At 37.0% G+C, this 27,968-nt stretch overlaps 1 protein-coding gene across 3 annotated transcripts; it reads right to left on the reverse strand.

The window, feature by feature from the left end:
* Nucleotides 1-4,057: 4,057 nt before the first annotated feature.
* Nucleotides 4,058-27,771, reverse strand: CCDC34 (coiled-coil domain containing 34). 3 transcript variants are annotated; one of them, XM_032881241.1, is made up of 6 exons: nt 27,354-27,771; nt 21,965-22,100; nt 13,963-14,070; nt 6,754-6,912; nt 6,051-6,192; nt 4,058-4,566 (listed from the first exon to the last, which is right to left on the reverse strand). In XM_032881241.1, the coding sequence occupies exons 1-6, from the start codon at nt 27,683-27,685 to the stop codon at nt 4,349-4,351; spliced, it is 1,095 nt and encodes a 364-aa protein (XP_032737132.1). In that variant the 5' UTR covers nt 27,686-27,771; the 3' UTR covers nt 4,058-4,348. The 3 variants fall into 3 exon arrangements, with proteins under 3 accessions (XP_032737132.1, XP_032737131.1, XP_032737133.1); XM_032881240.1 differs by having other exon boundaries at nt 27,345-27,771; XM_032881242.1 differs by lacking the exons at nt 4,058-4,566; nt 6,051-6,192; nt 6,754-6,912 and having other exon boundaries at nt 13,888-14,070; nt 27,345-27,771.
* Between the last annotated feature and the right edge of the window lie 197 nt (nt 27,772-27,968).

Genomic DNA, 27,968 nt, shown 5'->3' on the forward strand with positions numbered 1-27,968 from the left:
TTGAGCCCTCTCTTTTTACTATCCAAACCCTCCCTAGATAACCTGATCCAGTTCTATGCTTTTAAATACCACCTATATACTGACGTTGCTGAAATTTATATCTTCAATCCTGGCTGTCCCCAAGCATCAGACACAAATATCTAACTGCCATCTCCACCAGATTACTAAGTTAGTACTATAAACCAGAGATCTAGATCAGAATACTTAAGGACTCCTCTCTCCCCATCTCAGCCATGCATCTACTCCTACCACATCTTCTGATTTTTACATTAGTTATCATCATTCACCCAGCTGATCAGGCCTAAAAACACGAAGTCATATCTGATGTTTCCTCCTTCCCTCAGCCTGACGTCCAAATGTTAGAAGTCCTGCTTGTCTCACCACCAAAATATATCCCAAATCCATCTCTACTTCCTACCATGCTGCCAATGTCACTTCACTCCAAACTACTGTGATATTTTTCCTGGATACAGCAAAATCCTCCCCACGAGTTTCCCTGCCTTGACTTTTTGTCCCCAACAAGCCAGTTTCCCCACAGCAGCCAGAGTAATCTCTAAGTATATATCCAAACTCATCAATTCCCTCCTTAAAATCTTCCAGAAGCTTCTCAACACAATTAGAATAATCGAACTGGTGAACTCAGGATTATATGTGATCTGACTCTCCAAACTTAACTCCTACTATCTTCCCCATCACTCTCTCCACTCCAGACACGCTGGCCTTTTTTCAAACATAAGAAACTCATTTTTTTTAAAAATAGATTTATTTGAGAGAGAGAGAGAGAACACAAGCAGGTGGGGAGTGGTATGAGGGGTGGGCAGAGGAAGAAGCACACTCCTCACTGAGCAGAGAGCCTGTATAGGGCCCAATTCCAGGACCCTGAGATCACAACCTGAGCTGAAGGTAGATGCCCAACTGACTGAGCCACCTAGGCACCCCGCAAACTCATTTCTGCTCTAGGGCCTCTGTACAGGCTGTTGACTCTGACAAGGAATCTCTTTCCCCAGATTTTAGCAAGGCTAACTTAGCTGCATGTTACCATCCCAGAGAAGCCCATCCATCTAAAGTAGTGAACGTCCTCCTCCACCCAGTTACTATTTATCCCAATATTCTGTCTTATTTTCTTTATAGCATCCAAAGTCAAATAAAATGCTGTTTGTCGGGGCGCCTGGGTGGCTCAGTGGGTTAAAGCCTCTGCCTTCAGCTCAGGTCATGATCTCAGGGTCCTGGGATCGAGCCCCGCATCGGGCTCTCTGCTCGGCGGAGAGCCTGCTTCCTCCTCTCTCTCTCTCTGCCTGCCTCTCTGCCTACCTGTGATCTCTATCTGTCAAATAAATTAAAAAAAAAAAAAAGCTGCTTGTTTACATGTTTAATATGTTTCCTATCTTTGCCATATAAGATCTCATGAGGGTGAAGGGGGCCCCTCTTATTCACAAATGAACCTCCAGCATCTAGAATACTAATTAGCCCATAGTAGGTATTCAATATGTTTTAATTCAATCAATCTGAAGAAAACAAAAACAGGATTCACTTTTTACTTTTAGCATAGGGGTAAATGAGCATTGAGAAGCACTGACAAGTTAACTTACTATTAGTATATCCTCAGTCAAGACCAGTATGTTAACCGAAGTCAGTTATTATACAAATCGATTATCACTAAAGAAAAAGAATATTGGTACATCTTATCAGAAATAGCATATAAAAAAGAAACTTACTTGCATTTTTAGGTACTTCCACTTATTATTTTGTAACCCTACGATAAGTTTCTAAATTAGACAAGGTATTGAACACTGAAAAAAAGAGGCATCTTCCAGATATGTAGACATATAGCCAGGACTCAGACTCAGGTCTACAATACCTGTGTTCTTTCTATCAGATCATGATTTTGACATTATAGGCTATCTAGATATTTCAGAGCACTTCCAATCAGTGGTAGTAGAAGTCAGAGATATTTTCAAAACCTCAAAAGTTATAGTTTGTAATACCTAAAATATCAAGTACCCTGACATCAAAAAAAAATGGATTCACATTTAAAACACTAACATCCTGGTGATCAGGTATGCTGCACATTTAAAACACTAACATCCTGGTGATCAGGTATGCTGATTCAAGTTTTTGATTAATAAAATGGGATTTTAATAATAAATGAGTTTGGCAGTCAAAATCTTTCTATAATGGATCATTGTAGTAGTAAAACAGGACCTCACACATCCATAAGATCAAGTCCAAATTCTGCAGCATAGAGAGAGCCTTTTTACTCTGACCCCTGCTTCTCTCCTAGCTACTTTTCACAGCATGTCCATGAGTATGGTCAGCCTCATGACCATTTGGAAAAATCTCTGCCTATCTTTTATCAGCTCAAATGTCACCTCCTCCTTGTAGACTTTCTTAATCCCTTCACAAGCTGAACTATCTCTCCTCTATGTTCCCAGATGATCTTTGAACTTGATTTTAAGCAGCATATTATAGTACTTAGTCTGTTACAGGTTTTCCTGACTAGGCTGTAAATGTTGACTGAATTAAAGAAATATGCTGTTTAAATTCCTAAATCAATATGCAAAACACCTGTCACAGAGTAAATGTTCGATTCTAGTAGTTCCCCCCCGTTATCTGTGGGGATACATTCCAATACCTCTCTCTGGTAGACACCTGAACCACAGAGAGTACCAAACCCTATTTATATACTGTTTTCCCCTATAAATACACACCTATGATGAAGTTTAATTTATAAATTAAGCACAGTAAGAGATTAACAATATAGAACAATTATAATAATATATTGTAATAAGTTGTATGAATGTGGTCTCTCTCTCAAAATACTTATTGTACTGTACTTACCCTTCTTTGGGACTGCAGTTGACCACAGGTAACTAAAACCACAGAAATCAAAACCACAGATAAGGGGGGACTATTGTAATTTGGTCAAACTAATGAATCGATGATTGAACAAAAAAAAGTCTGATTAGAATTAGGGTTATAGTTAAAAGTTGCCTAAATGACTTAATCTATGTGTGAAATTGAAGGTTTCTTAAATACAAACATATATTAAACCCCCAAGAATTCAGGCCTCTATGTGCTTTGTTTTTAACACATAAAAAGTTTATTGCTACTCTGACTAATTGTACATTCTCCCGACACAGGTGAATTTGTTAAAGAATCACCACCTGGAAATATCACTGTGTCTAAGAGGTTCTCAAAAGGATCATCAAGCCTCTAAATCTCACCAATATTCTGACCTACTGACTCAGACACCTACTGACTCCTCTCAAACTGTTCTCTGCTTGGAAGTGAATTTTCCCAGATCTCTGATGGCGTGAACACCCTTCCAAGATCTTACTCCTGCTTCTTTGTGTTGGTCAGCACCACTGTACATTCATCACCGGAAATGTGACAGATGACTAAACTAGCAGAAACATGGAGTATGTTCTAAATAGGTATCACTTTTAAATGAACTTACTGAACTTTATATTGTCACAACAAATCTTCATTTCTTGATGGTTCCTAAAAAAAGATACAAAGTTTTAAAATTTAATAAAAGTGCTGAGTGCTATTTTTGTAATCCTTTGAACCTTCCTTACTTAATATGTATTTACTAATATGATCTCAGCTTTAATAAAATGCCACTTAAACTTTAACATTAAAAAATAATGTACTGATAATCTTAATTTCAAAATTAACCACCTAATTATACTTAATGTATAAGTATTTGTATAAAGTTTAGCAAAATATCATTAGTGTTTCATACCATCTAAGATCCAGAGCATATAGTAACGTTTAAAAATTTACGTTTCAAAACTCAACCCTCATTTCTTTGTTACAAAACATGCCTCTAGTTGGTTATTTAAAAACATTTTAAAATATTTACAAAGGAAAATACACCAAAAGTTATCAACAAAGACTGTTTTTGATTACTGTAGGAGTCTAACCCATTTAAATTCTTTTAAGAGTTATCCTGAGCATGCAGTTTAGAAATGCTTGTCTGAACAATTTAAGCTTAATCTTACTATGTTCATAAACACAAACACAGAGTATGAAAGAACACAACACAAAATGTTGGTTTTATTGGCATTACAATGTAGTTTTAATACAAGCTAAATATAAACACAATTGTTAGATATTCAGTCACTTATCCTGGGAAACAAAATGCCAAGATCAACCTTGAAGCACTTATAAAAATGAAAATGTATAAAAGATCTTCAATTAGCTCTAAGGACAACATATACAAATGCAAAAATGGGAAAGTGCCAATAATCAAATCAAATGCTGAGCTGTTGACTGAGGAATAAAAACGATTCTACTTTTTAAAATTAAATAGCTTCAGGAAAAAGCATGCAATTTCCCACATCCACTATCTTTGTATTCTGCACAGAGTTCCAAGGCAAAGATTGCTTCTGGCTTTCTGAACCACCAGAGAGGATGATGACCTGTGTGGCTGACTTATCACAGGCCTTTTAGTCTTCTTTCCTGATAGGTCCTTAGCTTCTTTGGAAGGAGGCATATGAATGGGTTTCCATGGAATTGGATTATAAAAGGCTGGCTCTGGATAAGAATTTCCACTGTAAAAATCTAAAATTATTAAAAAAGTCAGAACAAAACAAAACAAGAAAAAACTTCTTGAGATCAAAGAAACTACTTATTTTTAAATTCCTAGAAAAATGTTACAGTATCAAAAGGGCAAAAATATCGCTGACAAGCCAATTTAATCCTTTTAAAATTTGAGCTCTAATATATTTTCAAACAAGTAACATTTTTCAAATACAGTAAGTACTGCAGTAAAAATTAAAATATAAGTGATAATTCTAAGTCCAAAGAGTGTTGTCAAAATCTACATAAATAAAAACTCATATAAAAATTTTATTAAGAAATCACTTTTAGAACGCTTAAACTGATCAAAATCTTCATTTTCTTAACTCAGTCTAGGAAACCATTGTTTGTGTACTAGTTTTCCCTAGTCAGACACTGAATTTTAGAGAAAAGAAAGGTATATTGCATTATAGCTAAAGTGAATCAAAACTCTTGTTCAGAATCACTGAAATTCTAAATTATTATCAATCAAATTAATCTGATTACATACTATCCCTGTAATTTTGATTATTAAAAGTAGTAGAGCATTTGCAGACAAATGTTTATTAGAACAACTCATTAAAAATGCCAAATTTGATAAAATAACCCGTTATTGTAGCAAACAACTTCTAGTCAATACATATATTCCCACCTGAAGTTTTAACTGTACTAATCAATTGTTGGGTTAAAACCACTGCTTATTCCTTTTTTTCAAACAGAAAAAGAGAAAGCAAGGAGCAGACCATGCCTAGTGCCTAATAGCTGTAATGGATGACTTTTGTGACACGTAGGAGAGGCCTAAACCCTGACAGCAGGAATGTGTTGTTCAGACACTGGCAACCCACTTTGACTGCATAGATATGTCAACACACACTTCACCAAGATGGTCAAAACAAAGTCTGGAATATGTTCTATTGTGTGAACAGAACAGAATGGGGTATTTTTAATAATAAATCACTTAAACAAGTGAAGGCAGCTGTCAGCAAGGTATGAGCTTCCAACATGAAGTACAAAGAAAAACATGCACTGCCATTTATAATCAGAGCAAGCCTAAAGGCCAACCGGTTTTGTGTCGGGTTCATGTGCTGCCTAGTATTCCACCCTGCAAAAGGAATGTACCAAAGACATTGGAAGCTCAGCCTCAGAGATGGTTAGAAGAACGGGAGGAAAAATGATCTCTTAAATATATCCTCATGAAGGCTTCAAAAACCAAAAACATAAGAAAGTTCTACATGTTTCTTACTGGCAGAAATCATTACTTTGCAGTTTTGCAACTACTGCCTTTACAATATATCTAATTTATAAGAGAATGACAAAAGATTTGTAGTATCTCTATAGGAACATAGTGTGTTATAATCTTCCAAAAAATAGTAATTTGAAAGAAAAATGAATTTTACACATATCTATTTATGTCAAAAGGAAACATAATGTATAATATTTGCTGCTGTAAACCATATTTATCTAAGCCACATAACATAAAAACCAACCTGTAAGTTTTCCATTGGCATAACCATAGCTCTTTGCAGCTGGACGAGGTTTATTTTTTGCATGTTCCAACCATTCCTTAAACCTTTTCTCTGCTATTTCCTTTTTTTCCTGTAATTCAGCTTGCCGTTGTTTTTCTTTTTCCTTAAGATGACAAGAGCAAAGAATCTCTAGTGATGTTCTGTAACTAAAAATTCTATTCAAATTCCCTTGACTCTTCTTCCCCAATAGCTTCCTACCCCAATGGCTTACTGATCATAAATACTAAATCATATTTCTATAAATTGATAAAGAAAATTAAACATGATCAGGGATGTAATCTAAAGGTGGCTGCTTCTACACAAGACATCAAACCCAAGAAGGAAAAATGCAATTTGCAGTTTTAAAATGGAACAGTAACTTACAATGTAATAAGACTTTCATAAAAGTGCATAAAAAATATTTAAAAGCATAAACCATGAAAAAAAGTTTGAACCTGACTGCAAATGTATCAACAAGCTTATAAATATTTTTCAACCTGAAAAAGCCATAAGTGCATATTCATTTCTGAAACTTCCACATAGTATAAAGAAGTAGGGATAGTTTCATGTCTTTGTTTTATGGTAAAGTGGTGCCTATTTTCTATTAGAAACTTTTTATACAATATAGTTAGCACATATGAACACTAAAGCCATATATTCCAACTGGTTACTTTAATATAAATACCTTTTCTTTCTTCTTCTTTTCACATTCTTCAGCATTTTTCTTCTTTAACCATTCTTGGTATTTTTCTTTTGCCTTTTCTTTCAAATGTTCTTTCTCCAATTCCTTTGCTGCTTTTTCCTCCATTTCCTTATTAATTTTTTGTTCCCTTTCTTTTCTTTTCTTAAATAAAAATGAAAGAATTTCAATTGCATTATCTGTAATTATGCCCATATAAGCAAGGAGTGTTATATGCAGTAATTTTCTAAACTTCAGTTATTTCTTAAAAGAGATGGTAACATAGTGGTTGATACAATGTAGCTTTTGAAAATATGTAACATACCTGCAATCGCCTGGTCAATTGTAGTCTACCAGCTTTGCTATAAATTTCATGAGGACAGTAACAAAGACCTTGCCCACCGAAGTATACTCAGAGGTTGTGACAGTACTAGGTAAACAGTAGGTGCTAATAAAGATTTGTTGCTTAATGAACAGAAATTACAACCCATTAGACTGTTCTAAATCTTGTATTTTATAGTAGATGTTTACCTTCACTCTAAAGTAGAAGCCATATATGTACATTTCCTGACAGTTTGTCAATACAAATACTTAGATAAAATCTTTGTCATATGTGAGGTACACAGCACAAAAAAAATAACATTAAATACTGTTATAAGGGCACATACAGACAAATCTCTAGCTACATAATTCTTATAAGTTCTACACAGACCAGAGGTAGCAAACTATGGTCCCCAGACCAAATATGGTCCTGTATTTGTAAATAAAGTTTTACTGAAACATGGCCAAACCCATTTATTCATACATTTATTGTCCGTGGCTGCTTTTGCACCACAACAGCAAGTTGAAGAGCTACAAGAGAGACTGTATGGGCTACAAAGCCCAAACTATTTATCTGGCCCTTTAAAGAAAAAATCTGACTGTAACCAATGTTTGTCTCCTTTTCATTCAGAATATAATTTACCAACCCACCTATATTCTAAATAAACCAATAACATAGCTTACTCTCCTTATTAAAGGTTTAGAAAATAATTTTCAAGGCCTAAGTGTATGCAGTACAAATGCCAGATGCATTACCTTCATGGAGCAGAAGAAATATGATTGAAGAAAAAAATTCTTCCCTTGAAAGCATCTTGTAGACTATGTTAATGTAAGTAATTCAATTAACACCCAAGTAACAAACACCAGTTCCATAGAATATACATCAGATGCCATACAGGAAAGACTGGTTTTAAAAATCAAAGCCCAGTGCACTTGGGTGGCTCAGTCAGTTGAGTGACCAACTCTTAGTTTCAGCTCAGGTCATGATCTCAGGGTCGTGAGATCGAGCCCCATGTAGAGCTCCACTGCTTCTCTCCTTTTCCCTCTGCCCCTCCCCACTGCTTTCTCTCTCTCTCAAACAAATAAATAAGTCTTAAAAAAAAAAAAAAAAAATTAAAGCCCAAGATGCTATGTGTACTTCTGTCTTGCTGGTCAACCAACAGCTGCAACAAGGAATCCTTTCTTGCTGAGAACACAATTTCCATTAAAACAATAGTGGACTTTACTTCATACTGTCAGAAAAGCTACAAGATTAAAAACAATCTTGTAGTATATTTCACTCACTGTCTGACTCATGAGACTCCTCCACAACCTCAACAACAAGGAGTCATCCAGTCCCTATGTTGTCTTCCATTATAACAGCTAACATTTATTGAGTGCTGACTCCTTTTATTCCTTTTGTATATACCTTATACATATGTACTATATCAATTCTTATAACCACAATATGAGGTAGGCACTATTATAATCTCAACTTACAAATATGGAAATGAGGCACAAAGAAGGTAAGTCATTTGCCTAAATTCACACAGGTGGTAAATGGCAGATCACAGATCATACAGACACCAAAATGAATGTTAAGAATAATTTTGTGTCAATTAATACAATTTAAATGAAATGCCAAAGTTCCTTAAAATATATAATTTTCCAAAACTGATTCAAAAAGAAAATAGAGTATCTGAATAACGTTCTACTTGTAAAAATAATTCAGAATTTAAAACCTTCCCACAAAGAAAACCCCAGGCTCTAATAGCTTCACTGCCAGATTTCATCACACGTTTAAGGAAGAAATAATACCAATTACTACACAAAGTATTTCAGAAAATAGAGGAAAAAAGGAATACATCCAAACTCATTTTAAGAATCCAGTATTGTTCTGATATCAAAACAAGGCATGGAAGTCAAATATACTAATAGGGATGAGATAAGATAACTATTCTCATTATCAAAAACTTGAAATTTTTAGAGATACATTTAATGAAAGATATATAATACTATACCTTGAAAACTAAAAAACACTACTGAGAGAAACTAAAGATGACCTAAATAAATAGAAAGAAAAATCATGTTTATAGATTTAAAATTTGATATTACTAAGATGGCAATTTTCTCCAAAATGACCTATATATTTAATGAAATCACAATAGTGTCAGGTATTATTAAAGCAAACATGATCAGAGAAATTCATAAGCTGATTCTAAATTATATATGGAAAGACACAGAATAACTAAAAACAATTCTGAAACAGAAGAAGAAAGATGGAAGATTTACACGATCTGATTAGAAGAATTATAAATTCAATAATTATAAAACTACAGTAACAGAGTAGTGTGGTACTGGCACAGGACTAGATCAAAGGGAGAGAAAAGGGTCAAGAAATAGGAATTTCTATAAGGAAATTAAATGGGAAGAAATACTTGCAATACATACATGTGACAGGACTTAAAGGAATATAAAAGAAAACATGCAACTTGTAAATAAGACATACAATTCTTCCACAAAAAAATTAAGCACAAAACAAAAACGGGAAATGAGATGTAGAAATGGTTGATAGCATTACATACTGAATTGCCTCAAAATTCTTATGTTGAAGCCTTAACCTTCAAAGCGACTATATTTGGAGACAGGACTTTTAGAGAGGTAATGAAGGTGATTAAAGTCCTAAGGGTAGGGTTCAAATTCCATAGGGCTGGTGTCCTTATAAGAAGAAGAGACATCAGGGATATTCATGCAGAGAGAAGGGCTTGTGAAGGTAGAGAGAGAAGGCATCCATCTTGCAAGCCAAGTAAAGAGGCCTCAGGAGAAACCTTCACTGATAACCTGCATTTTAGACTTCCAGCCTCCAGAACTGTAAGAAAATAAATTTCCATTGTTTAAGCCACCCAGTCTGTGGAATTTTTTAATGGCAGCCCTAGCAGGTTAATACAACAAGCTTATGAAAAGATGCTAAATATCATTAGATCTCAGGGAAATGAAAATTAAAACAGCAATAACATACCACCACATAGTCACTTAACTGAAAAAGACAATATCAAGTTTGGAAAGGATGTGGTGCAACGGGAACTTTCATATAATAGTGGTGAAAATATAAAATGATACAAGCATATTAAAAAACAGTTTGGCAGTTTCTTTTAAACACATACTTAACATACAACCTGGCAATTCAGTTCTTAAGCATTTAACCAAGAAATGAAAACTAATGTCCACAGCACAACTTGTACATAAGTGGTCATAAAATTTTATTTGTAATATCCCAAAACTGAAAACAGCACATTTTTCCACCAACTGGTAAATGGATATACAATTTATGGTTACTGCACAGAATACTCCACAGAATGGTTACTGCTACTCAACAATAAAAAGGTACAATCTTAATAGAGCAAATTTTAAAAACAAAAGAGGCCCAATGCAAAAAATATATATTCTACGATTCCATTTAAATGAAATTCGAGAAAAGGTAAATCTAATCCACAGGGAAAGAAAGTAGACTAATGGTTTTCTTGGAGCTGGGACTAGTTGCGGGTGGCAACAGGGCTTGAATGCCAAGGGGCAGGGGGATCTTTTTGGAGTCACAGAAATATTCTCTATCTTACTGTAGTGATGTTTATTCCACAGGCATATAAGTTCGTCAAACCTCATCCAAATTAAGATAGGGTTATTTTACTGTATGTAAATTATAGCTCAATGAAGTTTCTTTTAAAACATCAAAAAGACTTTCTGTAGAATTTAAGCTGGAGAAGAGAGAACAGAATGTTTTTCGTTAGCACAAGGAGAGGAGAGCAGGCACTCAGAGGGATGCACCAAGACAGAGCAGCCAGCTACTAAGTGGCTTCAGATTTTCTGGCACTCCAGTTCTATACCACACAGAGCACAATAAATCTTCCCTTTTTTAAGACACGGCCCTGAGAGAACCTTTGTTTCTTGTAACTAAAGGAAACTAACAAAATAACTGGGTACCTAAAGTGTCAAAACCTCTATTTTGGTTCCTTCAGTAGTATCTGGAACAGAGTAAAAGTGTTGAATGTATGAATGATGCATTGGATAAGTGTTATCATACGTTTTGTCAACCTGAACTTTTTACATCGAAAAATCAGTTCCATGTTTTGAGAACTAAAAGTAATTTTATTTTTAGATATTTCTGAAAACAGTGAAGGTAAAGAAGGCCCTTTCATAACATATGTGATAACACACTGTAAAAAAAAAAAAAATCTAGAAAAATGAATTAGTATGGCCACACAAATGTAAGAGTACCAGATAAGATAAGCCATTTATTTGAAAATGATTTAACAATTTAGTGTCACATTAGAGAAACCGACTTTGCTAATGGATATACAAATTCTTTTTGTCTGATTGTTTTTGCTAGAAGGCAGAGAAAATTATGCCACAGATATACCTAAAATGTGAATGAAGCTAGAGGCAGCAGGGACCACACACCATGAAATGTAAACAAAGATGCCAGACGGGAAGAGAAGAACCAGGAAAGCAGTCTTTACAAAGAGAGGTAAATCTAACTGAGACTGAAAGAGGAAATCTGATAGGTCTGAAAGGAAAAAAAAAAAAAAATAGAGTAATCAATTATTCCTTAACTTGCACAAGAGGTCTGCAAAATAAATAAATTTAAATTCTCAGAGCTTATTTTTGAACCATTCTCACTCATACTTATGGAATCTTGCTTTCAATAATTGGTGATTTGTGTCAGGACAAACCATTTCCGACCAAAAGAAAAAAAAACAAAACTTTTTTCTCAAGTACCTGGATTAGATCTACTGACACTAATTAAAATAGAGACTATATCATCTCTTCGCAATATCTTACATTCTTAGACAAATAACAACTATGTTTGACTGGCATGGTAAAATGAGCTTAATGGAGTTAAAAGATAAGAGAAGCTTTTAGAGGAGAGATCATACTATTCTATACATGTAAAACTGGTTTTATGGCTATAAACTGTACAAAATATCACATAGACCTTGCAAATAGTCACACAGACTTATTCTGATTTGGGCACTGATTCACAAAGAACTTTCTTACAGTATTATGGAATGAAGCAAACTAATAAATAATAATGATTTACTTCTGAAATAAAGAACAAATACATTTACAGTTATAACACACACACTTCCAGCCAATTTCCTTCTTACAATACCTGGATGATGGAAGCTATGTCATTTTCAACTTACCGAAATTATTGACCAGGTACTCTTACTAATGCCACTGAGCATTAGATTCAATAATGTTAAGGACAATTAGAATTAAAATTTAAGATTCTGTCTTATGCTCTAAACATCTAACTAAACTCATAAAATTGAATCAAATAATAAAATCAATACCATTCTAAATATGTGAAAATTACAAAACAAACAGATAAAAAGAGAGGTATTCTCAAAATTTCTAATTTGTGATCCAATAAAAGAATGTATTAAAACTGAAAGATAATAGATTTATTTACTCATTCCAATAACAAATGTTTACTGCATTATAAAGCATGATGCTAGATCTTACATAGAAAGTAATATAAAAAATAATTCCTACCCTTAAAAATTCTTAAAATTACAAAGTTGTTAAAGATTTTGTGTATACAAAATCCAAAATAGCAACAAAATAGATACAAAATACAAAGTGATATAAACTGAACCAGGATTCAGAGAAGGAAAGAGTTTCTATTTCTAGCATGTGATCAGTGAATGATTCATGTAGGAAATACTTTGAGTTGGATAATAAAAGGAAAGGTAGGGTGGAGGATATGATGAAATTCCATGCTGATGAAGTATAATATAAAAAAATAAGGAAGTGAGAAACAGAATGGAAATGTTTTCAAAATTTCTCATGAATACATATCCCTGGAGAGTGGGGAGCACAGTCTATTGCTTGGGATTTCTCTGAAATCTCCTGTGTATATTAAAAATAACATAAAATTTTTATTCTGTTCCCATTAAATATCTATCTTGCTTTAACATGAAAATAACATTTTTCCTCCCCCAAAATTCCAGTAAAACCAATACTCAAAGAAATGGCTCATGATTATCCTATGTGTGCTCCCAAAAGAAAGCCAGTAAGAAGCATAAGATGAAGAGAACCACAGGTGGAAGAAGACATGGCTCAGAGAGCAGACTAGAAGATCTTTAACCAGCCAGGCCAGAATTGTTAAAACATTATTTGGAGGACTGTAGGGAATCATAAAAAATATATCTTGAACTGGGGAATGACATTTGATTTTTTCAGCAAAATCGGCCTGGCAAAGCCACAGAGAATGGATTCATTCACTCAACAAATATTTGGGGGTATCTACTATGTGTCAGGCACTGATCTAGCTGCTGGAGAACTGAATAAAAAAGACAAAAGTCTCTGGTCTTATACAGCTTACATCGAGTAGGGGAAATAAGCAGTAAATAAGTTGAAAGATATAATGAGACCAGACAGGAAGAGATCATAAACAGGAGAGTGCTGACAATAAAGGAAAGGTGGCATGAGGGGAAGGCACAAACAACAGAATAACTCTGATAATGCCTAGGTGACTGAGATGACAGTAGTACTCGTAATAGCAATCAAAGGAAAATGGGCAAAAAATGGATTGTTATAGATCTGCAGCCTCAGAAGTACCTGTCAACCTAAGAGATAGAAGTCCAAGACCCCAGGAAGTCCGGCCAAGATACAGAATCTGTGACTACTTACAGCAAGAAACAAGGAAGCCACATGAGCGAAAAAGAAGAGAAGAAGAGAACAAAGGGTAGAAGACAGAGACTTCATAAATGTCCATGAATGTAGGGGAAAAAAATCAAGTGGAAGAATGAATCTGAGAGAAAATAACAAAAAACTTGGTTATGAGGAGGAATGAAAAGAAAAACTTTGAAAAAGAGCTGTCAATATGTGGGTGCAAATTTTTTTCCTCCTTACCTGTTCATTCTTTTTCTGAACCCATTCCTTGTGCTTTTCTTCAGCAATTACCTTTCTTTTTTCACGTTCTTCCATTTCTTTTCTTTTTTCTAGCTGTTGATTTAATTCCTACAGGTTTTTATTCAAACAAAGGTAGCATTTAATAGAAGTACTCAAATCACCTATTAAAAACAAGGCTGATATTAACCAAATTAAACAAGAATATAATTTCCTTTATAGAAAATACACTGTTAGTGACAATAACTTACATAAGTAACCAGTCTATGATGAAAAGAAACCATTGGTAAAAACTGTAAGTCATTTTTTTAAAATGCAAATAATTACTTGGCAGCAAAACACTAGTTTCTTAGACTAAATTTCAGCTAAATAACTCTCATTGAAAACAACTTTCCCACACATAAATTTTGGCATCACTGTACGCTATTGGCAGAAGCTCAAGAGAATTGCAACTTTTTTAAGTTATAGAAAGTTTCTAGATTCGTAATGCAGATAAAGGATTGGAGTTAAATAATCCCTAAATTAAAATTTTGATTCAAGGTTAATCAAAGAGGAAATGTAAAGAAACTATTCAATTTTCTTAAAGAAAAAAAAAAAAAAGAATCCAGATTTTTCTTCACTGATTTTATAGCTTCTGGAGTGTAAAACAAAACCACATTCATATCCCAGATTATTTAACTGCCTTGCTGTCACTCGAATCTACACGTTTGGGCATTTCCTCAGGAGAAAGAATGTAGAAGGTATGGCCAAATAAAACTTCGAGCTGAATGCCACCACTCTGTCACTCATCAGTTAAATTACTGCATTAGTTGAGAATGCTGTTCAAACTAGACTCCTAGGACTCTACTGCCATAATTACTGGTTATTTTTCTTCTCTCTCCTTAGATACTAATAATCAGATACTTTTATATATCTTTCATTGGACCTCACTCCTCCTCCCCATCCCTCCCTTTCCCAAAGACTTACTACCTAGCACCTGAGGGTGCTAGTGGGAAAGCCAATTTTTCAACTCTCAGATAATTCCAGTGTGTTCAATGAAATGAAGATAAAACTTGACACCAAGAACAAATCTTTTGGACTTTAGAACTGGTCACAGGATACCTATCTTCCATGACCTCTCATTCTAAAATTCTGCTGCACAGATAATAGCTGCCCTGACTCATTCAGAAAGTCTTCCAACTTTTAAACACTATACACCCCTCTACCCCTCACAAAGTAAAATATCCATCTGGTTTTTAAAGGGATTTTTTTCATGACCTCTGCAGAGACTATGCCTTGATTATTCACTTAATGCTTTTTGGATGCAGTGTCTACTATAAAGATAGCAAAAACTAGATACAGATGAAATTCCAAACGTCTCCAATCTAATGCGATTCTACATACATAAAAGAATTAAAGCGCTACATTGTGAGGAGCTGTGTATAACATTTCAGAAAAGGGAAAGGAAGGGAAGGGAAGGGAAGATGACATGAGAAATAGTGCGGACCAGGGCAGTCAGAAATAGATAGTAAGGAGATGGCTTGAGTAGGCTGGGGGTGGGGGGTGGACAACTAGAAAATCAGAATGTAGTACTAACTAGATGGGAAAAAAATCTTTTTGAGACAGGCAGAGTGAATTGAACACTATGAAGCAGGAATACATGACAAAGGCAATGATTCTGAACCCTTAAAGCTGCAGACTGCACTTGAAAGGAGTAAAACATCTCTGAGGGAGCCGACTAGTAGGAGATTGCCATGGTGTAGGAATTGTGAGGGGAAGGTCTGAGAAGAATTATGTGTGTATGAAAGGCAAGATACAGTTCTGACAATCAGATATCCAAAATTTTCCAAAACAGACTTATTATGAAGGAAAGTGATTATTTAAACATACAACTAATAGGGCGCCTGGGTGGCTCAGTGGGTTAAGCCGCTGCCTTCGGCTCAGGTCATGATCTCGGAGTCCTGGGATCGAGCCCCGCATCGGGCTCTCTGCTCAGCAGGGAGCCTGCTTCCTCCTCTCTCTCTGCCTGCCTCTCTGCCTGCTTGTGATCTATCAAATAAATAAATAAAATCTTTAAAAAAAAAAAAACAAAAAAAAACATACAACTAATAATATGATTGATTATATTTATATACCCTTTTAAGATTCTTCACATAATTAAATTCAAAAATCAGGGGGAAAAAAGGATACTTTGTGTTCAAAAATTTTAGCTGACATAAGAATTAAAGATGAAAGGTCAAAAGCACCTAGAAAATGCAAAACTGACCCAAATTGTGCTCTGCTCTCAGGAAGTCTGGTCAAGTAATTTGCTGTCACAGAATATACATCCCTTTCTGAGACACAACCCCTGCCCCCCAATACACAAGGCATCACCTCTCAGAATTCCCAGCCTGAATGCCTCCACCTGTTTACCACCAGGATACGCCTCTTCCAGACACAGCCAGCACCCTCTCCCACAAGGCCCCTAGTATGTCTTCTGGGAGACCACTGGAGTTTCAATAGGATTATAGCTATTTTCACACACAGTGAACACTTGATTATGGAAAACCAAAATCCAAAGAGGATCCTAACCATATATTTTTATTTCAATAGCTTTTGCTGACTTTCAAAGAACTTTTTATCACTGAAGGTAACAATCAGGAAAAGAGACAGTTTTGAGTTTCACCAGCTTTAAACCCTGCCCTACTTCTTTGCTAAGGGCTGATGAATGAAATGGTCCTGTGCAGGATTAGGAAAAAAAAAGAAAAAAGCACCTGGATTATTCACAAACTAAATCATTTTTTTATAATTTAGAACAGATTGTATTAAAATGTTAAAGCAAATGTTAAAAATTAGAATTAACCAAAGATTATAGAGAATTTATGGCAGTCTGCTAGAGAATTTTTTTAAATAATAGAAATTTAAATATAAAGGGTGCCTGGGTGGCTCAGTGGGTTGGGCCTCTGCCTTCAGCTCAGGTCATGATCTCAGGGTCCTGGGATCGAGTTCCGCATCGGGCTCTCTGCTCGGCAGGGAGCCTGCTTCCTCCTCTCCCTCTGCCTGCCTCTCTGCCTACTTGTGATCTCTCTCTCTGTCAAATAAATAAAATCTTTAAAAAAAAAAAAAGAAATTTAAATATAAAAACATATATGATCTACAAAACCAATATGCTAGTTTTTATAATACTAATGTTCAACATTTACTATATTTGTCATTCAACATTAGTCACAAATGTAAAAAATTTTGTAAGCAGGTAATTTTGATGGATTAAAATAATTTTTAAAAAATTTAAAAATATTTTAAAAATAATTTTTAACTCAATCTTAGAGATGTCTGAAACAAATGTCTGTCTAAATGTCTGTTGCTGAAATACAGTTTATGAGAAGAGATGATCTTTTTAATGACCCAATTATCCTTTGAATTTTCCTTTAAGTTTTCAAGGAAGAAAATAAGAAAACCGGGGTAAGTTCAAAATTAAATACTAAGTCTGACCCATTTATTTCTATAATATACCTTGATATTATGGAAAAAAAACATTATTACTTGAAAACTGAAGGAAGCAGGACCCGTCCCAGCTTTGCCAGGAAATGAAATGTTGGCAGCTACTTTCTGGCCCTCAGTAGGAATCTAAGATGAACTGTTCTTTATGGTTAATAATCTATGCTTTTAATGATATGATTTATAAACAAATTAGAAATGCAGGAAATTAGGACAGAAGAATAAGAAAAGCATCACTTAGAAACTAAAACAAGGAAAAGGCATGAAAAAATGTGAATACCATAAAGTCACAAGATAAACTTATAAAGTGAGTAGTTGGCCTATAAGTTATGAGATCTCTGGCATGATTGATAGGCTAAGATTTATGCTAAAATATTTAATTGCTTTAAAGTTAAGTAATGATGTAGCCATAAGAAATTTCAAACTACTAAATACATGAAGAAATTTTAATCTTTCAACTAATTACACTCTGTTACATGCTTAATGATCGCGGCAGGGACTTCAAATTCATTATTTCAATCTGTTCTCAAAAACTTATCTTCAGTAGTTATTATTACCATCTGCTTTAACATGTAACAACAAAGAGTTTTCATTGAATGTCCTATATACTAAGCTGTATCCTTATGCTGACTTAGCCCTCATTAACAACACTATGAGGTAAATATTATTCTTCCCCTTTTGTTGATTAAGAAATTGAGGCACAGCAAGTTTAAGGATATGACCAAGATCCATGTTTTGAATCCAGGAAATACACCGCAAGAATTTCTGCTTTTAGCCACTCTAGGACTACCTCTCTAAAATCTGGTTTATAAAGAGACTGGGGGCTCAGAGATGTGGATAACTTTCCCAAGGTCACACAGCTAAAATTTCGGCCTTGTTCTGTGTGACTCCAAAGCCCAGGCTCCCTTATGAATTTCTTGTAATTTAATTAGCTTCTTTTATTGTATGCTAACTCTAAAAATGACTTTTAGTGGTTTTCCTTTCCTTAATGTAACAAGTGAATTCTAGCGAGGTCAGAGATAAAGCTAAATACTATAAACCGAACCCCACTTTACCAACGGCTCACTAGATCAGTGTTTTCCAAACTGTGAGTCCAAAACCAATTCAGTGGGTTATGACTGCCCTTTAAAAACAAAACAAAACACAAGAAAGGAAAGAAAGGGGACGCCTGGGTGGCTCAGTTGGTTAAGCAGCTGCCTTCGGCTCAGGTCATGATCCCAGTGTCCTGGGATCGAGTCCCACATCGGGCTCCTTGCTCAGCAGGGAGCCTGCTTCTCCCTCTGCCTCTGCCTGCCATTCTGTCTGTCTGTGCTCACCCTCTCTCCCTCTCTCTGACAAATAAATAAAATCTTTAAAAAAAAAAAAAAGGAAAGAAAGAACAGCATACCCGGTTTTGCACAAATATATGTACGTGTAAATATACATAAATGTATAGATTTATATGTGACAAGCAAAGTAGACTTCTCACCATGAACAAACTTCTCACCATGAACAAAATATTTTGAAAGCTACTGCACTAAATAGTGGAAATTAGTAACATTAAAATTTGAGGCTGAGATAAGAGTATGGGGTCTCAATAATACACACTAATCCTGAAAATAAATGAAAAACCTTTAAGAAGGCTATGATTGCAATGATATCAGTAACAACACTAATAAAACATATCAGTCACAATATTTTGTCTCATTTAAACCGCACAAAAGTCATGTGACATAGGTATTACTTTTATTCTTATTGTATGGACAGGTAATTGAAGCAAAAAAGTTTAAACATGCCTGCCTGGCATCAAATCTTAAGGTCTTTCTCAAGCACTCTGCCCTTCTAAGAGGAAACAAGTACTACTGTGTACTTTTCCAGGAATAAATTTATTTCTTAGAATACAAACATCATGCAATAGGGAAATAACAGAATGCACTGGTTTCTACAGTCATTTGAATCATGCCAAGCCTCCTGAATATGTGACTGCCTATCTAGTTCAAAATGCATCACAGAAATAATGAGTTTCAAAACTGTATGAAAAACCTATTCCAAGGAAGATCATGGAGGGCAATGCTTCAGATCCAAGGATATTTATGGCAACATAGTTACTAATAGATTAAACTTAAATATATGATAATAGTGAACCAATTAACCAATTAAATATTATATCTATATTTTTTAAAGATTTTATTTATTTATTGAGACAGATAGAGAGAGAGAGCACACATGCACAGGTGCACATGAGGGGAGGAGCAGACAGAAAGGGAGAGTCTCAAGCCGACTCCACTCCTCGTGCACAGTGCAATAAGGGACTTGATCTCACAACCCTGAGATTATGACCTAAGCTGAAATCAAGAGTAGGACTTTTAACTGACCAAGCCACCCAGGCACTCTATAGCTAATACATTTAAAATATATTTTAATAATCTTAGCCAGCCATTTAGAAATGATGTTGCAAAAATATTTAATGATATAGAAATATATTAACAGTGTAACAGGCAGAAAAAAGTTTACAAAGAAGTTTGATCCTGTTTCCCTAGAAACAAAATATACCCCTCACCATTCAAATCTACTTGGGTTCTGTGGTCAGATAGGAAGAATTCAGATAGTGAGTCTGGATACTACGGGATGCCAAATCATCCAAATCTCTTTCGTTGCTAGTTTCTCAACAGCAAATAGTAAGAGTTAAAAAATGAAGGATTCATGTGAAAATGTTTATCACACTACTTTTTTGAATTTGAAGAGTGAGAGTTCAGAGACAATCACAAACACAGAGATGTCCAATAAGCAAGGCAGGTTGGCACAGAGAACTGAAAAACCCTGAAAGCCCACCAGATTCCCATCTCCCCACCCTCACTCACTCTAGGGCACATGCTCTGAGTAATACAGGGCTTGATTCCGGTCTCTATTTCATTTTGGCATCTTTTTTAAAAAATTTTTACCAAGTAGGGGCACCTGAGTGGCTTAGCGGTTAAGCGTCTGTCTTCAGCTCAGGTCATGATCCCAGAGCCCTGGGATGGAGCTCCACATAGGGCTCCCTGCTCTCCCTCTCCCACTCCCCCTGCTTGTGTTGCCTCTCTTGCTGTGTCTCTCTGTCAAATAAGTAAAATCTTTAAAAAAAAATTTACCAAATAAATGCAGTTGCATTTACTTTAGTTAAATGTGTATATAGTAAAGCTCTATTGTATGTGTCTTCATTTACACATTTGTAGATTTTTTAAAAAATATTTACTTTTTTATTTGACAGAGAGAGACACAGTGAGAGAGGGAACATAAACAGGGGAGTGGGAGAGGGAGAAGCAGAGCAGGGAGCTTGATGCAGGGCTCAATCCCAGGACCCTGGGATCATGACCTGAGCCAAAGGCAGACGCTTAACCACTGAGCCAACTAAGTGCCCCAGATTTTTTTTTTTAAATATACACAGAAGAAAATCTGGAAAGCTATATGCAATAATATTAACCATGGTTACCTTTAGGTGATGAAATTAGAGATTTTAATTTCTTAATTATGCTTAGCTATATTTTCCAAATGTTCTTACAGTGAACATGTATTATTTTTACAATAAGAGTTATTAAAATGGACATAGCAAACTGACACAAATAAATGAAAAAAATTTTGTTTTTGAGGGATAATAACATTAACATTTTTTAGGGTATTTTTTTTTTATTGTGTTATGTTAGTCACCATAAAATACATCATTAGTTTTTGATGCAGTGTTCCAAGATTCATTGTTTATGTACAATACCCAGTGCTCCATGCAATATGTGCCCTCCTTAATACCCACCACCAGGCTTGCCCATCCATCCACCCCCCTCCCCTCTATAACCCTCAGTTTGTTTCTCAGAGTCCACAGTTTCTCATGGTTCATCTTTCCCTCTGATTTGCCCCAATTCACTTTCCCTTTCGTTCTCCTAATGCCTTCCATGTTATTCCTTATGTTCCACAAGTAAGTGAAACTCTATGATAATTGACTTTCTCTGATCGACTTATTTCACTCAGCATAATCTCCTCCAGGCCTGTCCATGTTGATTCAAAAGTTGGATATTCATCCTTTCTCATCGCTGAGTAATATTCCATTGTATATATGAACCACATCTTCTTTATCCATTTGTCTGTTGAAGGGCATCTCGGCTCTTTCTACAGTTTGGCTATTGTGGACATTGCTGCTATGAACACCGGGATACATATGGCCCTTCTTTTCACTACATCTGTATCTTTGGGGTAAATATCCAGTAGTGCAATTGCTGGGTCATAGCGTAGCTCTATTTTTAAATTTTTGAGGAATCTCCACACTGTCTTCCAAGTTGCACTATTACCAACAATGTAAGAGGTTTCCCCTTTCTCCACATCCTCTCCAACATTTGTTGTTTCCTGCCTTGTTAATCTTGACCATTTTAACTGGTGTAGGTGGTATCTCAATGTGGCTTTGATTTGAATTTCCCTGATGGCCAATGATGACAAACATTTTTCCATGTGTCTGGTAGCCATTTAACACTAACATTTTAATTTTGATAGCAGCTCTAATTTGTGAACTCATAGATTAAGCAAAGAGGATACTGTCTAGTTTTACCTCCAGAGCTTTCTGCTGCAGACGGTCACGTTCTTCTCTTTCTTTGCCAACAAACCACACTTCCCATGGCGTCAGGCTGCTTTCTGGTAGGCGCTCCTGTTTCTGTTCTTCTTGGCGATCTTCTGACTCAACCACACTATTCCAAAAGACAGAACACATAGCATTTGCACTCAAAACTCTTTGGCTATACATTCACTTAACCATACAGTGAAAGCAGAATTTAATAATATATTTACAATATTGTGATTTTTATAAATGCACATATATGAATTATCTATAAACATACACTTAAAAAATCATGAACAAGAAGTCTAATATTTGAATTAGTTTATCTATCAAACTGCCTTGGAATTCCTTCATCATCTAAAATCACACTATTTAAAAACCCACTGGGAAAACTCAGACCCAGTCCATTTGCCTCAATGACAAGAATTTTTTATTCTTAAAAATATCTTATCTGGACAACTAATTATAACACATGACCCTAATCATATCCTGAAGCAGACTTTTCCCTTTCCTCCCTTAAATAGTTCAGAGGAAAAAAAGAATATTTGTATATATAGAGAGAAAATGTGTTATGTGTTAATAATTAAGGATTCTGGGCGAAAGATGAACAGAAATTCTTTTTTTTTTTTTAAGATTTGATTAAGAAAAAATTTTATTTAAAATTTTATTTATTTATTTGACAGAGAAAGACACAGCAAGAGGGGGAACACAAGCAGGGGGAATGGGAGAGGGAGAAGCAGGCTTTCTGCCAAGTAGGAAGGGCAATGCAGGGCTCGATCCCAGGACCCTGGGACCATGCCCTGAGCCAAAGGCAGACACTTAACGACTGAGCCACCCAGGCGCCTCTTTTAAGATTTTATTTTTAAATAATCTCTACATCCAATATGGGACTTGAATTTACAACCCTGAGATTAAGAATTCCATGCTCTATCAACTGAGTCAGCCAGGTGCCCCAGAAACTCTCAACTTTTTTCTAAGTTTGAAATTCTCTTAAAATAAAGTTACCAAAAAAATATGGCTCTAGTATTCCTTAACGTTTTAGTTGACTCCTTTTTGCCCATTCTTCAAACAGGGTGTCTACAACTCTCCATTTTGGTTAGTGCATCTCCCGTGTGCACCTCTGTTAGTCCGTCTCTTCCAGGTACACGGAAAAGTAACTACTCACACAAGCTCAAGAGAAGGGGGTGGGGAAATACTGGGCCTCAGCCAGATACACAAGCCTCATAAAACTGAGCAAAAGTGGACCATTAGGACCCAAGGAAAGAAAGGTTGTTTAGGGCCCAGGTGTTTATAGACTCAGCTCCTCTTCCTCTTTAACATTCCCGCTTCAGGCCACCAACTGCCTCTCCCTCCACCCTGCACAACTTTTTTGACCTCATAGCTTCAGTTTACTCATTTTCTTCTGCAGCTTTCTTCATTCACCCATGCCCTCCTGCAGTCGCTATTCTAGTAGGAAAAAGACACTGCTAATGTATTGTTTATTTCTCATACACATCTTTCCTTCTCCAGACTTTATCTGCTTCCACAGTCTCAACTATCACTAGGTACTGATGATCTGTCATTCCAGGCTAGATCTTTCTCCTGAGCTCCAGACTTCTTTCCAACCATCCAACAGACTGCCCCACTTAACTATAAATCAGCGACAACCAAATCTAATCATCTCTTACCCTCTATCCACTACCCTTTCCACCAAGAAAAATTTTACTCCTCATCTTATAATCTTACATCAGTGAAGAGTACCAATACCTACCCAGCTAGCTCTGTCAGCAACCCAGACCTGCAACTCCTCCTGTGCCCTGTCCGGATTTAGTCCCTCGACCACCCACACCCACATGATTACCTAGTCATGTCTATTCTACTTCTTTCCATTTTCTCAAGCCATTCTCCTCTTCTCCAACCTTACAACCACTGTCTGGACATAACTGACCTTTTTCCCCATTTCAAACCATTTTCCACAACTGTTGTCACATTCATTCTTCAAATGCATCCTTCCATCATTCCCTACCTCAAAGTTCTTCTGCGGCTCCTTTGCGCACAAGATGAAATCCAAACTCCACAGTCTGACACCCATGAATTACCTGCTGTCTATCTTCCCAGCCTCTTCTTATGTCAGTGGCTGACCTGGACTATTTTGGTTTTGTTGAACTTAAGCAGACTGATGAATGTGCCACACCCTTGTGCTCTGTAGCTTTGTCTAAAAACCGAAATGCTTCCATCTCCACATGTAGCCATGCAAGAGCTTAGATTTGGGAATAAAACATTTTGGGTGAATCTCTACCTGCTTCTTCCTGGCTAAGTACATTTCTTAACTTATTTAAGCCTCCATTCTCATCTATAAAATGGAAATAGCAGCAGAAGCTACCTCACGTGGACTACTGAACGAGACAGTCTATGTTAAAGCATGCAGACAGATTCTGGGCACTCAGTAAGTATTTGCTACATGTCATTCAGTAGGAGAAGGAGGAATATGGCTAATTCCTACTCTTCCTTTAAGATTCAACTCAGGCATTAATCTTTATTGCCTCATAGTAAAACTCTGCAAAAAATCTGGACTGAGTACCTTGGGCTTTCTGTCACTTGTCCATCTCTGCCATAGGCTATGAATTCCTTACAAACAGAAAGCATGTTTTAACTCATTTTTTTTATTTCAAGAGTCTAGCTTAGGGCCTAGAATATAGTAACTCCCTAAAAAATGTTTGTTGAAAGAGCACAATTAGAGGTTTGTTTGTTTTTCTTAAATGACATTTTAGAGGCACCTGGGTGGTTCAGTCAGTTAAGTGTCTGCCTTGGGCTCAGGTCATTCTCTTGGGGTACTGGGATTAAGCCACGTATCAGGCTCCCCACTTGGCGGGGAGTCTGTTTCTACCTCTCTACCCCACCCCCTGCTCATGCTCTAATGAATAAATAAAATCTTCTAAAAATGACATTTTAAATCTTAAATTCCTTACCTTAATATTTTTAACAAATGATAGCGTATACACTAGAAAAATGATAGCATATACACTATAGATTTACCCATAATCAAGAGATGCTCAGTAAGCAGCTTTTTATGACTAAAATATTTATTAAGGCATGGTTTTCTTAATGGATAGTCATATTAAAACCAGGATAGAACTGAATGAACAGAAGGCCCAAGGCTTTATTATAAAAGACTCCAAGAAAATACTTGTCATCATCTGAGGTCAGCTGTGAGTTTCATCTCAGTCCTGTCCAACACACTTGAAGGTCCATGCATCCCCTAAGCATGGCTCTAGGTACACATAAACTACCTGGAGCTCATATCACCATGCACACTTGATACCTGAGTCTATCTCTGTGGCTGATGAACAATGGACAAAAGGCATAAAATCCCAAACAGCTATGGGTTTACTCCCTGCTCCATGGAGAGAATACCCATGGCCTGGAACTAGGGACGAGGCCGTGGGCATCATCCCCAAACTGCCAAGGGTGCCCACTAAAGGTTAGAGGTAGGGAGGATGACTGATGAAATTTTGTAAACATTTATCTTCCTGAAAGGAAATGCTATGTTCTCTGGAGCATTTGAAGACAACCACTGCATCTATCTGTTCTCTAGGAGTGGGAACCAGACATTCATTCAGCACATATTTATTGAACACCTAAAATGCATCGGACACTTGCCATACACAAGGCCTATCAACTCCTGCATTCCTTCCAGGCCATATCCTATCCCTTAGACTCACAGGGAATGACCTATGATAAGGTTGCAATAAGGAAGGCAGCCTTAAGCCTGGGATGCTACCAGCTCATTTGGGCTTTGGCTAAAGTGAGACAAAAAAATATGTCTGGCTCTTCTCCTGAGTGCTGTTTGGTTAGGGGTTTGACTCCTGGAAGCTAATGCAAGGTCTCAGCAGCTGAGCTGTGGTTTTGATAGCCATCATTCCGTAGGTTGCTAAACTGTACCTACATTGCTCAGTCCTGTTGATTAGACTCAAAAGATATTTTCCAAAGCCTTAAAATTATTTTAAAAATCATTGAGACCAACTCAATCCTGAAGAATGCCTACAAAGACCCACATGAAAATGGACTCCTGAAACTCTATCATCAAGTTCTACTATCAGGTTGATCAGAGGCCTGTTGTTGCTATGACCAGTCTGGACAAGTGGCTTGCTTGGTTACTCTTACTGATCTCCAATCCCATCAACGTACTTACTTTTACTTTTCATTCTTAAGAGACTCATTGCTGTAACTGTGTGAGTCATGTCATATGGTTCCATATTCCATTCATTCACTCTGGGTATGAATGCTTTACACTAAAGGGGGCTATGTTGCTGCTTACACCTAAAGCATAGTTTCTCTGGTCTGTTTCTGAGATCTCCTGTATGGTACCTTACACAGCTTGACAATCAGAAACTTGTAAACGTTTTCTGAAGGTGACGTATGAGTGTATTCCAGAAGGGTCCTACATTACTTAGCCTGTCTCAGAAAGTTATTCCTGCAGGGATAAGCCCTTTGTTCTTATTTCTATATATCCAGTAATAGCCATGTAGCCTAGGGAAGAGAGAACATGATCTATTTACGTCAGTACTAAACCCAGCTCTGCTAATAACTAGGTATATGCCTTCAAATCAGACTTTTTATCTGCATCCTGAGCCAGTTTTGTTATATGTAAAATGAGTAGCTTAATTTAGGTTTTAATTTCATGAGTAGAGGCCACGTCTATCTTGCTTATGGTCCCCAGTATCTAGACTAGTATATGGCACAGACTAGATGTTTGCTGAGTCATTGTAGAAATAAAAAAATGGGGGTGATTTTAATAATATATTTGGTTCTAACATTCTCTGATTCAATGATTTCTATTCTACTGTTAATTTTGAGTGCACTAGACCAGATCCAACCTTATCTGTGGATGCTGAGGTTGACATTGCTAAGCTGGGCTGCAGCTCCTCATTTATGACCCAAAATGTATACCTACCGCTTACTACAACCTACTTCACGGGCAAGCAGGTTTTTCCAAAACAACTACAGGTACTACCAAGGCGCAGTAATCAATTTTGGTATTCAGGGTTTGAACAGGAGTTCTGGTGTCCACAATCTGACTTTTGAATACTCGCAAAATTCCCGAAATGGTGGCAAAATTTTGTTTTTGACAGTAGGTACGTTTTTCTGGGGAGTGAGACTGTAGAAATCATATTCTCAGGAAAAAAAAAAAAAAGATTAAGAATCATAGAAAATCTGTAGGCATGCGTGCTCATGGGCCCACAACTCTTGATAAGCAAAAAGGAGCAGCACCTCCCGAGAAAGTGCCTGCAGAGCCTCTGAGGAGAGGCTGGGAGGGGGCTGGGCCTAAGAAGGTGCTTAGAAGGGTCTAAGGAATCTTGAAAGGGGCTGTACCGGCCGGCGGCCTCGAGTTTACCTGACGTACCCCTGTAACTCCACTCCTCTCAGGCTCGCCACCTTAGCCTGTGAATCATGAGCGCCTTCGTCCACGTCTTCCTCATCCTCCCCGTCGCCATCGTCGTAGTCGAACGGGAAGCTCTTATGGCCGAGGGGAGACAACAGCGACATGGTGGAATTGCTGCAGCTCAGCGGGGGCGACGGCGAGCACACAGTCGCCGGCTCCAGTCCCTGCCTCCGGGCGCCAGCCATGAGGACGGAGACGGAACCGGAGGAGGGCCGAGACCTGGACCCGCAGTCTGCTGAGGACCGCGCGTCGGAAGGTGGCGAATCGGCCCCCCACCGCCCGGCGGCCCACATCGGGCCCGCCAAGTTCAAACCGGCGGAGAGGCGGCGGCGACGTGCGCTCCCAGAAGGCCCCGCGCGCGCCCGGCGGGCCTATCCGGGCGGGCCTATCCGGTCGGGCACAGACCCCGCGCTGCCATGGCGACGCGTGGAGGCCGCGAGGGCTTTGTCCCGGCCTGCCGCGGCTTGCCTCGCGCAGGCCTCTCTCGGCCGGCCCTCTCTCCTCCCAACCTCTCGGGCCGCTGCTGCCAGAGAGCTTAACTCCGCATCTCCGCTCCCCCGCGAGCTCCCGCTCCCG

This window comes from Lontra canadensis, unplaced genomic scaffold (genome assembly GCF_010015895.1).
Source record: "Lontra canadensis isolate GAN:19392208 unplaced genomic scaffold, GSC_riverotter_1.0 scaffold74, whole genome shotgun sequence".
NCBI lineage: Eukaryota > Metazoa > Chordata > Mammalia > Carnivora > Mustelidae > Lontra > Lontra canadensis.

Coding starts and splice junctions, on each gene's coding strand:
- CCDC34 (XM_032881240.1), bottom strand. CDS start 27,685: ATGTGGGCCGCCGGGCGGTGGGGGGCCGATTCGCCACCTTCCGACGCG. Junction 14,071..21,964: donor TGCAGCAGAAAGCTCTGGAG/GTAAAACTAGAC, acceptor AAAAACCTGTAG/GAATTAAATCAACAGCTAGA. Junction 6,913..13,962: donor TTCAGAAAAAGAATGAACAG/GTAAGGAGGAAA, acceptor TTTTTATTTAAG/AAAAGAAAAGAAAGGGAACA.